The sequence below is a fragment of the Moesziomyces antarcticus genome, assembly GCF_000747765.1.
Source record: "Moesziomyces antarcticus DNA, scaffold: scaffold_v10003, strain JCM 10317, whole genome shotgun sequence".
Classification (NCBI taxonomy): domain Eukaryota; kingdom Fungi; phylum Basidiomycota; class Ustilaginomycetes; order Ustilaginales; family Ustilaginaceae; genus Moesziomyces; species Moesziomyces antarcticus.
Window position 1 is genome coordinate 265,986 of NW_014639007.1, and position 11,626 is coordinate 277,611.

At 65.1% G+C, this 11,626-nt stretch overlaps 3 protein-coding genes across 3 annotated transcripts; all 3 read left to right on the forward strand.

Annotated features, from left to right (window-relative positions):
- Positions 1 to 485: 485 nt before the first annotated feature.
- PAN0_003c1555 (uncharacterized protein) lies at positions 486 to 827 on the forward strand (the record flags this gene model as incomplete). The annotated part of the gene is made up of 1 exon (XM_014802514.1): positions 486 to 827. The coding sequence occupies one exon, from the start codon at positions 486 to 488 to the stop codon at positions 825 to 827; it is 342 nt and encodes a 113-aa protein (XP_014658000.1).
- A 27-nt stretch (positions 828 to 854) lies between these two features.
- On the forward strand, positions 855 to 5,408 carry PAN0_003c1556 (uncharacterized protein; the record flags this gene model as incomplete). Its single annotated transcript, XM_014802515.1, has 1 exon — positions 855 to 5,408. The coding sequence occupies one exon, from the start codon at positions 855 to 857 to the stop codon at positions 5,406 to 5,408; it is 4,554 nt and encodes a 1,517-aa protein (XP_014658001.1).
- Positions 5,409 to 6,564: 1,156 nt separating this feature from the next.
- Positions 6,565 to 11,421, forward strand: PAN0_003c1557 (uncharacterized protein; the record flags this gene model as incomplete). The annotated part of the gene is made up of 1 exon (XM_014802516.1): positions 6,565 to 11,421. One exon carries the CDS (start codon positions 6,565 to 6,567, stop codon positions 11,419 to 11,421), a length of 4,857 nt encoding a protein of 1,618 aa, XP_014658002.1.
- Between the last annotated feature and the right edge of the window lie 205 nt (positions 11,422 to 11,626).

Here is an 11,626-nt window from a genome sequence, read left to right on the forward strand (position 1 = left end):
CCAAGCTGGTGACTTTTCAGACATTGACCGCACAGCAAACTTGACCGGCTTCAGAACAGCTTGACCGGCCTCGAAACTCAGCATGGAAGCGAAGGAAAGAGGGGCCACGGTTAATCTTTTGGCGCGTTGGTGTTTGCAAGTTGGCAAGAAGTGAGAAAATGGAGTGCAACGCGAGTTCGAAAAGAGGTAGGACCCTGTCTCACCAGTGCAAATCTTGGGCTATCCAAGCCTTGCTCAGCCCAGTGGTGTACGGTGCTACCGGTCTGAAGGTGTGATAGCGAGCCGGTCTTTGAGCTGAGAAAAAGAGGGGCAGTCGTGTTGAGCAGTGCCCGAAAAGCGGTGGAAAAGGCATGAAAAGGCAAAGAAAGGTCGCCAAAATCTGAGACAGCTGGGCGTCTCTCGCTTCCTTTGGAGGCCCCTTTCGAGCGAGCGGAGGGCCGATTTCAGGCACCAACTTTTTGAAAAAAGACGAAACAGCGCTGGCCATGTGCCAGCAGGCAATACTCCACCTCGCTACCGACGCCGGCCAAACGCTGCCAAACGCTGCTGCTCCTAACCGCTGCTGCACGCGCTGCACGCCAATGCACACGCGCGCTTTGGCACCGCTTCCAGAGTGGCTTCCATCACTCCTCTCATTGTTTGCTTCGCTGCCTCCCGGCTGCCCTGAAGGATCGTCCTTGCTTACTCCCACCACCTCGACCACTTCCGGCGACGATCCCCGCCTTGCTACTCCGACGCTTCAGCCCTCGCCTATCGCGCTGTTCTACGCCACCATCCGTCTTGTTCATGCGCTAGCACACGCGCCCCCGCCACTTGGCATGCTTTGATCGCCGTGCTCGTACCCCTTCACCACCATGCCTTTCGCAGAGCTGCTCAGGCGAGGATCGCGCAACGTGGCGTCAAGCACCGCGTCACCCACCGAGGCGCCTCTTTACCATGGATCCAACGCCCTCGCTTCGTCTTCCAAACCCCGCGCTTCCAAGACACGCGCTCAGCCAGGATCGCCGCCGCATCTCCTCTACCCACCATCCGCATCCACAAACAGGGCGTCCCACTACTCGGCAAGCGACGATCACAGCATCGGCGAAGCTCCATCCCACGCACACACCCTTAGCCAGCCCGCATCGTTAGCATCAACGGCCCAGTACGATCGCCTCTTTGGCCTCGCTCCCAAATCTACTTCAGCTTCCCCGCTTTCCACCACCGTCCCCCTCGCTCGCCCCGCTTCGTCCTCCCCCTCATCCGTCGCCGCTCCATCATCGCAAGCGCAAGCTCAACATACCTCGCTCCTACGCAGGAAAAGCACACGCTCGCGACAGCCCTTCCCACCCGCAGCACCATCCACCGGCTCCAGCAACTTACAGCGCGACAGATCCATCATGGGCAGCTCCGTCTTCCGTCGCCCCAGTCTGCGTCGTCGCAACGGCTCCACCGACTCCACCGCTTCCCGCACCGACAAGGCCGCTCCCACCACCCCGCCACTGCCTCTGCACGTCGACCGAAAGCAGTCGGACGCTTCTGCAGCCTCCTCCAGCCACGTCTCTGCAGCCGATGCCCAAGCAGCCCAGCCAACCAGCCGATTCGCTCGCCTCTTTGGTCGGAGAAAGTCCATCTCGGGCTCAGTGAGCGCATCAACAAACTTTCCTCACCCCATCTCCGAACCCATGCCGCCTCTCAGAGATGCTTCTTTCGCGCTCAACAAGCTTTCGCCGCCGCTCGCCGTCATCTCGGCCGACTGGAAAGATCCCCAAGCCGATCGTCCACCGTCGCCAAAGCAAAAGAGCCACGCTCGCGTCGCTTCCGACAAGGCTGCTCTCATCGCTAGCACAGACGATCAAGCTAGCACAGGTGCGACCATCGCCAAGACGACCAACGACATCTCGGCCTTTGCCTTTCCCTCTCGCGGTTCAGATGCAGGTGCCTCGGCTCAGACAGAGCTCAACGCGCCCAACGCCCTGCGCCAAAGGCAGGCCAAGCACTCGACCAGCCGCTCGCTCCCTCTCGCCACTTTGGCCGCCTCCTCTGCATCCTCGCCAATGCCAACGCCACCGTCGACCGCTTCAGGCGAAGCATCCACTTCCGCGGCTGCAGCTCTCCCGCAGCGCCGCCCGAGTCGACTGGGTCGAAGCCTCAGCCACAGAAAGAGCAGCAAGAGTCTCTCGATGATCGGATCCATGTTCGGCAGCGCAGCTCACGCTCACCACGCCTCCCCTTCTCCGCCGCTCCCGCAGTCGGCCGCCGCCCTTGTGCAGGAATCTCAAGCTCCATCCCCGAACCATACGCGCAGGCCTTCGCTGCGAGGCCTGCTCAAGATGGGTCGAAGCGCAACCGAGCACACCATGCCGCGACCCTCGACGCCCGAGATCGAGAGCTGGAAGCGAGCCAACGAAGTCTCCTCCAGCTCTTCCGCCGAAACGTGGCGTAGAGGACGAGCGAGCATGGACGCGCCGCTTCGTCCAACGCCTGCCGAGATGCCTGTCAAGATCACGCGCTCCAAGAGCGTCATTCGCCGCAAACCCGCGCCCGAGGTGAGGCAGGAGGAGATCGACAGCAGCTCAAGCACCCCGGTCTACGGCAGAACTTTCCGCGCCCTCGAGGTCGATCCCACTGCCGCTTCGCCTCTGGGTGGCAGTCTCGCGTCTTCGCCGGCGCAGGAGCACGCCGAGCTCGCCAACACAAGTACAGATTCCAAGTTGAGCACCAGCTTTGGCTCGGCCGCACAGAAGGCCGCTTCGAAGCAGGCCGAAGTCAACTCGAATCATGGTCTCGGGCTGTTTGTCGATCCGTTCGCCTCGACTCGCAAAGACCAGTCTCTGCCCAGCATCGATGTTCGACCCAGCACGCCCAAGCAGGCCGACGCACACAAGCCTGGGCAGGATAAGGACGAGCTCAAGCTCGGGGCGACAACATCACCATCCAACGGCGACAAGCGGCTGTCGTCGAGCGCGCACAGCGTCACCGACACCTCGTTGTCCGTCGAGCGTCCGTGGTCGCTGATCAGCGCGGGCGATGCGGACACGCCGCTGCTCAAGCTGCGCAAGCTCGTCGTCAATACCGAGAGCTCCGACGAGAGCCGCGAGCTCGATGATGGCCACGACGGCCTCTTCTTCCGACCGCCGCGCAGCAGTGCGAGGACGGCAGAGCTGACGGACAAGGCTGAGCAGGAGGTTGTCAAGTCCGAGGTCGAGGTCGAGCAGCCGCGGTCGAGCTCTCAGACCACCACGCGATCGGATACCAAGCACGAGATTGCGTCGATCCACTCGTCGGGATCCAGCACGCTGCGTCCTGTGCGTGATCTCGTCGAGCGCGGGAGCATCTCGGGCCTGTCGGCTGCTTCGGCCACGGTGTCGGATGCTTCGCGGGCCAACACGATCCGCGCCAGCAGCCTTGCTGAGCGCGAGGCCGACTCGATTGGGCCTCTTCCTGCAAAGAGCCCCGCGGTGTCGCAGCACTCGGGCCGCCGCCAGCACCGCCGCGACGGATCGACGGGCTCGGCGTACAGCCAGGCGACGGTGCAGGGGCGGAGGGCGAGCACGGCATCGCGACTCACGGCGCGCAGCAGCGGCCACTGGAGCGAGAGCCGCGTGTCGGAAGATGCGCTGAGTGCGCTCGAGGCCGAAGTGGGCCAGGCAAGGCGCGCCGAGGTGGTGGCGCTGGGCAAGGGCAGGGTGCGCGACTGGGTGGGCGGTGGAGGTGCCGAGATGCTACCCACCGCAGACGCTCCGACGCTGTCGCGCTCCAACACGCTGCGCAAGAAGCCGCAGCCGACCGGGTTGGCGGTGCACGTCGACGAGCGCGAGGCGCAGCGACAGAAGGCGCTCATCGACCATCTGAGCCGCAGGCTGCAGCAGCTCTCGGACGAGCAGGACGCGCCGGTCTCGAGCTCGGATGCCGAGATCCGCGACATCCCAGACCTTGACTCGCGCGACGAAGCCGCACTGCCCGCCGAGAGGCCGGCGGATGAGCCGCGCTTTAGTGCTCCGCGTTTCGCGAGGCTGTCGGCGTTCCACGATCGAAAGCTGATGGATGAGGTGGAGCGACCGGCCGCGCCTGCTGCTGTCGCACCGGCAGCGACGATGAACCAGACTGCGGACGAGGCGATTCGGCTGGGGCGTGCACCGTCGAAGCGCGTTCGACGTACGGCCAGCGAGGCCAAGAGCTGCGGAGAGGCTGTGATGGTGTCGCGTGCGCCCGTGATCGGTTCGGCTCATCGCCGCGCCAGCACCACGTCTGGCGGTTCAGGTATGCTGTCGGCCCGCCAGCGTCGACGCACCAACTCGCTCTCGGCCAAGAGGGTAGCGAGCAGTGCCGAGTGGAACCCGACTCTGGTGGCAGAGATGCCGGTCGCGGCCCCGGCGGCGATGGTCGAGTTCACTGGGCTGCCTGTTGCTGTTGCGTCGGAGGAATCCCAGGCCGAGCGAGTAGTGGAGGTGCAGGAGAGCGGCGAGAAGAAGCGCACCAAGCAGCGCTCGTACGCTACATCGGAGGAGGCGGCGCGTGCCAGGCAGCAGGAGCTGGTGGAGCGCGAGCAGCGACAGGCGGACAAGGAGGCGCGTCGCCAGGCGCACCTGCAGCAAAAGTACGCCAGAAAGAAGCAGAGCGATCCTCTGCTGGCGGCGCGGCTGGCGCTGGCGGGTCTGCAGCCTACCGAGGCGGTGCCGAGGATGCCGTCGACGCAGACCGTGGGCAGGGCGGCGGCGGTCAAGACGACGCTGTTCGGCATGGGTCTGCAGGTTCCCGAGCCGTCGGGCCGACGCAGCTCGATGGCAGCGAGCGTGTCGTCGTTCCACACTGCCGTGGATGGCATGGGTGGCGAAGTCGCGGCTGCTTCGCCAAAGTTGGGCCCGGGCAGTGGCGAGGTGCGACCGGACACGTCGTACAGCATTGCGTCTTCGCTGGCGGTGGATTTCGAGTTCCCCGTGCCGCCGCAGCGGATGAAGGAGCAGCTTTCGGACGACGGCACGCTGCTCAGCCGGGCCGGGCTGCAGGAGTCGCCTCTGCAACAGCAGTGGCGGGAGCGCCGACACTATGCGGCGGGCACGCCGCAGGTGCGCACGCCTCCGCGCGACTCGTCGCTGCGCCACCGCGAAGGCTCGAGCCGCAGCAGTCGGATACCTTCGCCGGTGGGGACGCAGGAGGAGGGCGGGATGAGCGCATCGAGGACCATGCCGAGACTGAGCGCGGTATCGCCGCTCGAGTCGTTGGGGCACAACGTGGCGCTGCGACGCTCGCGCTCCGTGGGCTACAACAGCCGCGATCTGAGGAGGATCACGCGCGAGCAGATGGCGCGCGATGCGGAGCGACATCCGAGCCCCAAGAGCCAGCCCAAGCCGTTGCCGGGCGGTGGCGAGCAGGGCCTGGGCATTCAGCTGGACGAGGCGGCACAGCGTCAGCCAATCCTAGCATGATCCCATGCAGCTAGAGCAATGCAGTCCTTGCGCATCGCAATTTTTTGAGAGTGTGACAGTGAGAGTCTAACATTGTGAAGTTCGGAAATCGGAAAGGGGAGACAGCGCGCCGACCCGCGCGCGTCCATCGTGAGGCGCGTTGGCGGCGGCGAAGAAAGGGCCTTCTTCCCACGCCGGCGAAGGATGAAATTTGGGGCACTTTGGCTGAGTCGGGAAAGGCTGGGGTGAGGTGCAGCTCAGTTGCAACGAAAATGCCAGTCTTGCACACGATTCAGGAGTCTCCGTGCAGGCCCTCCTTTTGTGCCCGCAGACAGGGAAAGGCCTGCTGGCAGCACGCCCGCTGCGCGTTCTGAAACCAACGCTAGCACTCTTCGCCTCGCTTCGCAAGCCGAGAGAGAGAGAGAGAGAGAGAGAGAGAGAGAGGGAGAAATCGCCATTTTGGCTCCAACCTCGCTAAGCACGGATGGCGTCTCGAAGGCGACGATCCCTTTGCTGTCTCGCCTGGCAAGAAGCGGCGAAGGAGCAACCGCCAAAGTCCTCAAATCCAGTCGAGTCGGGTGGGGCAGAGGCGGCTGCACGTTGCAGTTGCAGATGCAGATGCAGAGCAGCCACCTCTGCAGGCAGGCTCTAGCTTGAATTCCCCCCTGCGTGCCTTTGAGCCGCTCTCACATTTCTCGAGGCGGCCGCTTCAATTGCTCCAATTTGGCAGAGTCGCCGCCGCGCCGCCGCCTCTCGGCTTCATTTGGCTCCTCATCCATCCCCCCTCATCCCTTCCGGTCGATTAGACGCGGCAAGAGACACAGCTTGCCTCAGCTTGGCCTCCGTTCCCTTCATCTCGCTCACCACTCTCCCCCCCCTCCCCTCCAATCCCGTATTCATCCCACAAAGGCGTCTTCATATCCGCGCCCGCGATCTCAACGTCAACAGCAACTCACCTAGACTCGCAGTCGGCCGCCTCTGAGAGGCCCTTGGCTGCTGCTGCTCTTCCCTTCGTCTTCTTTGCTGGTCAAAGATCGTCTACACCCACTTCTCGCTGCCGGCAGCGACTCTGCATCTCTCCATCCTCCACGTCGTCCGTCTCTTGCTCAACTCTCTCTGCACACGCAACGTCGCCTCTTCGTCTACATACTAGCGGCGCATATACCGCATAGCAACCATGTCCACTCCCACAGCCAATGCTGCCGCGAGCACCTCGGCATCCACTCGCGATCGCGGCGACCAGATCCTCTCGGCCAAGAAAAAGCTCAAGAGCTACCGCGCAAAGCAGGCGCTCATGGCCCAGAAGCGCTCCTCCATTTCTTCCTCCCACTCGCGCACAGAGTCTGGCTCGCGCACCAACGACTCGGTCCAATCATCAGCGGTCGCACAAGCACTGTCGAATCAGATCGCTTCGCAAGCTTCCACTCCCACAGCCTCATCCACAGATACAGCACCAGCACACGCCCGCTCCGCATCTCGCACCGGACACGCTCGAGGCCACTCCCGGGCTGGTTCCATCTCCATCACGCCCAACGCTCTCTGGTCCCAAGCGCAGATCATCGCCTCCTCGTCCACAGCAGCACAATCACGCCCCACCTCCACCGTCGGGCCCTCGGTCGTGCACGCTCGCTCTCACTCTCGCTCGCATTCCAGGAACCTGTCGCGCGCACGCCCCCTCAGCATCGCCATGCTCGGCGCCAAGAAGCAAGATCCCGTCGTCCTTGCCATCGAGCACAGCGCCGACACTGACGACACTGACGCTTCCACCTCGGCTCCCACCTCGGCAGACTCGGCGAACGTAGCCCCGCAGCGCCTCTCCCAACAGTATCTCGACTCGGCCGCGCTCTTTGGTGGGCCCGCTACACCCAGCTTCCGTCCCGCCTCTTCCGCCTCGGCGAAACGTCTCAGCAACGTCATCCCCGTTTCTCCTGCGCTCTTTGATGGGGCTGCTGGTCGTAGCAATACCGCCCCGATCGCACCTTCTCCTTCCGCGCCCAACTCGCGACACTCGAGACGCATCAGCCGTCACGCCCGCACTCCCAGCGTCTCCACAAAACGCGAGAGCATGGAAATCATGGGAGGTCTCGGCGCCGGCCTTGGCCTCGACATGCCGCCTGCTACATCGCCCATGCACGCCACCACATCCACAAGGCGTCGCAGCTCGCGCATGTCCAACCTCCCCTCTGCCAGCCTCCTCTTTGGCGCTCCCGATTCCAGCTCCACCGCCACCACTGCCCCAGCCCGTGACGGCCTGCAGCAGTGGGACTGGAGAAAGGCTATCGCAGATGCCGCAGAGCAGGCAGACGAGAGCGCAGACGACCGCCTCACCGCACTCGAAAAGCTCGAGGGTCGCGCAGCTCCGGTTCAAAAGCCGCACACGGACTCCGCATCGTCCGAGTCAAAAGGATCTCGCGCATCCAAGCGCCTCTCCAGCCATGCGCGCACCGAGAGCATCCAGATCCCCAACCTCGACGAAATCCACCAGAACGAGATCAAGGAGCGTCGCGCAAGCTGGAACCAGCTCGCGGCGAGCTTCACCGATGCTGCTGCCTCCACCCCGACCTCGGCCACCTTCGCGTCCACTTCGAGCCGCCGCCACAGCTGGGGCATCAACAGCCTCGCTCCGCCCTCGTCCGCGCCGCTCCTCGCCGCCGGATTCTCGTCGCCTGCATTGTCGAGCTCGTACCTCGCAAGCCCTGCCAGGCCCGACTCGATGATCGCCCGAGCCGAGTCGCCGCAGCCCGAAGGTCTCGGCACGCTCATGGAGGAGGAGGAGGAAGACGATGCCTCCCCCACCCGCGAGCGCGCCAGCCTCGACATGCCCACCGACGGACGCACTTCGGCAGAGCACGAGCTACGCAAGCAGCGCCGCGAGGCCGAGGACGAGATCGTCAAGCGCAACCGACGCACCAGTCTCGCTCCCAAGCCGCTCAAGCTCAAGTCGCGCCCGCCCAGCCTCTACCTCACCCCCTCGCAGCGCAATGGCCTCGTCACCAGCCCCTCGATGCCCAACTTTGCCATCTCTCCCTTGCTGCCCGCTTCCATCGCCGACGAGGCCACTCCCAAGGCGGCTCCTGCTGTTTTGTCCGACACCGACGTCTCGCAGTCCGAGACCACCGACTCTCTGCCCAGCCGCAGTGCGACCTGTCCGGACCTGTCCAAGATCGTGCAGTCGCCGGAAGAGGACAGCACCGACTCTGTCCTCCAGGCGCAGTCCGAGCCCGCGAACGCGCCAGCTGCACAGGCAAGCGCGACTGTATCCAAGGCCCACACTGCGCCAGCGGACGAGCAGCGTCGGCTCGAGGAGCTGCAGCAGCAGATCCTCCGCGACCACCGTCGCTCGTTCATCGCTCCCTCCGCCGCGCCTTCTACGACACCTTCCACCGCCGAGTCGGGCTCCGCTTCTTCGGCAAGCTCGTCGTCGCGCCAGGGCATGCGCACCTTGCGTCTCGGCAGCCAGGCTTCGCTCGCTGCCATCATGGAGTCGGGCGCATCCTCCGGTTCTGGGGCCAGTGTCGCATCCGTATCCGCATCTGCTCAGCGCCGACGCAGCCTCATCATGGGCCCTAGCACCGCCTCGCTCGTCTCCGGCTCGTCGTCGCGCGACAGCGATTTCGCTGCGGCCCTCGCCGGCTCGAGTGGCTCGAGCCGCGCCGCGCGACGTTCGTCGATCATCTACAAGCCCGCGACTGCCACGGTGCCCGAGTCGTCGTCGCCGCACTCGGCGTCCGACTCCATCGTCAGCCTCGGAGGCGTGCCGCTTGCTGTGCACGACGAGCTCAAGCTCAAGGCGAACCGCGATGCGGCGCTGCTCGAGTCCACCAAGAAGCAGGTCGAGACGCTCGAGCGCGAACTTGCCAACGAGACCGATCGTGGTGCGCGCGAGCGTGCCGAGCTCGAGCAGTGGAACATGGACAAGGAGGAGCATCTCTTCGATCGCGCGCAGCGTGCAGAGACTGCAGCGAGCCATGCCGAGCAGGCGGCCGCTGCGCTGCGCGCCGAGCTCGACCAGGCCAAGGAGCAGCTCGAGGACCTGCACGCCGAGCGCGAGGTGCTCCAGGACGACATCGAGGGGTGGCGATCGCGCTGCCAGGACCTCGAGAAGACGCTGCGCACGGAAAAGGTCAAATCGGACGATGCGCGTAAGCTGCGCGCAGCAGCGCGTCTGCGCATCAAGCAGCTCACCGATGCGATCGAACGCACGGGCGCCGAGGTGCCCGCTGACGACCTCGGCGTTTTGGCCGCGCTCGACCAGCCCCAGATCGACCTCGCTGCGGTCCTCAGGAGCCCTAACCTGGGTGCGGTCAGCCCGAACCTCAGCGCCACGCCCCGTCTCTCGCCGAGCATCGGAAGCGAGGAGGCCCCGCCTCAGATCACCAAGCTGCTCGCCGACATGCGCCAGCAGATCTTCAACCTCGCCGGCAGCCTCGAGCACGAGCGCAAGCAGCACCTGCATTCCAAGGAGGAGATCGCGCGCCTCCAACAAGAGGCCCAGCAGCCTATCGCAAAGGCTGGCGTCGAGCAGAGCTTCAGCTCGGCAGACGAAAGCCGCGACGGTACCTACTCGAACTCGGACTCGTTCAGCTCGGCGCGACGATCGAGCGGCGTGCTGGGCAAGAACAAGCGCCACGTGTTTGCGTACGACTCGAGCATGGGCAGCTTTGGCCAATCGCAGAGCAGCGCCTCGCTCTCCATGACCGCCACCGACGACACGGCGGTCACCGACAACGAGTCGGATCTGTCGGACTCGTTTTCGACCAAGCTGCCCGCGTCCGCGTCTGACAGCGAGCTGGTGGGGCTCGGCATGGGCAGTTTGCAGACGCTCGACGAGATCGAGGAGGTTTCCGAAGTGTCTGAGAGCGTCGAGGGCAGCAACGGCACGCTCAGCGCCGCGCTCGACAAGAACTCCACCATCGATGCCCCGCACAGCCCGGCGTGGATCGACGTCGAGGCGGGCAGCATGGACGCCTGCCGCCCGAGCATGGACATGAGCGAGTCGAGCTTCGGCGCGTCGTACCAGGATGCCGAGGTGGCACCGCCGACGCCCGATCTGTACCGATCCGGCGAGGGCTACCTCGGGCATGCCGAGGGCTTTGGTGTGGCGGGTGCGGCGGTGAGCGCGGACCACAGCGTCAATGCGTCGTCCGCGTCGAGCTCGGGCGAGAGCCATGCGGCGCCTTCGACTCCGCCGCCGCACGCTCGACTGGCCGAAGCCGAGCAGGTGCGCAGCCCGTCGCCGCGGCCCGAATTCCACCGCGATTGGAGCTTCGAGTGGGGCAAGTCCCGCTCGCGCCAGCTTGCGAGTTCGCAGGACAGCGTCGAGGACTTTTTCGGCATCCTGCGCGAGGACCGTCTGCCGGCGCTGAGCACGTCGGACGAGGCGCTGGACCTGCCGCCCATTGTCGTGCAGGGCAACGGCGCGATCCTGCCCACGGCGCGCATCAACAAGGACGGCAAGCCCGTGTACGGTGGCGCGGCGACGCGCGCCGCGAGCGTTTGGGGAGGACGTCGCCCGCCGGTGGCGCGCTCGGCGTACCTGCGCGAGAGCTTTGACTCGACGGCGGCGGTGCCGCGGCCGGCGACGAGCAGCGCGCTGCAGCACGCGTACGGCCACGAGGCGCATGCGTCGTCGGCATCGAGCCTGGCGGCGCTCGGATCGCGCGCGCTGAGCCGCATGAGCCTGCAGGGCCTCACGGGCGCGTTTTCGGGCCTTAGCGGCTACCTGACCAACCAGTCCGGCGCCGCCGTCACCGCCGCCGCTGCCGCGACGCAGATGTGCAATGCGCAGACCAAGCCCGGATTTGCGCCCGGCGCGTTCCCGCTGCACACGGACGTGCTCGAGGAGGAAGAGCGCGCGCCCGTGGGCTGGATCACCCAGCGCCGGCTGGATGAGGACGACGAGGTGCCGGCTAGGAGTCAGGCTGCGAGGCGGTATGTGCGCAAGTCGGCCGTGCCGCCGCCCGCGCCCACCGCCGTGTGGCTGCTCGATTTCGCCCGCTCCACAGCACATGCTGGTCCGCTGTTCAATCTTTGACGGCAGCAGCATCGAGATTTTTACGATTCATATGACTTTTTCGGTTTCTTTTGCACACACCTACTTTTTGTTCGCAGTCGTGTCATGGTTTTCCGCATACAATGAGTCGATGCCTTTGACCTGTGCGCGTGTGTCAATGCGATGTTGATGATGATGAGGTTCACTTTGCGACCAGCTTCGCTGATGGGTTGGGGGCGCAGCACGG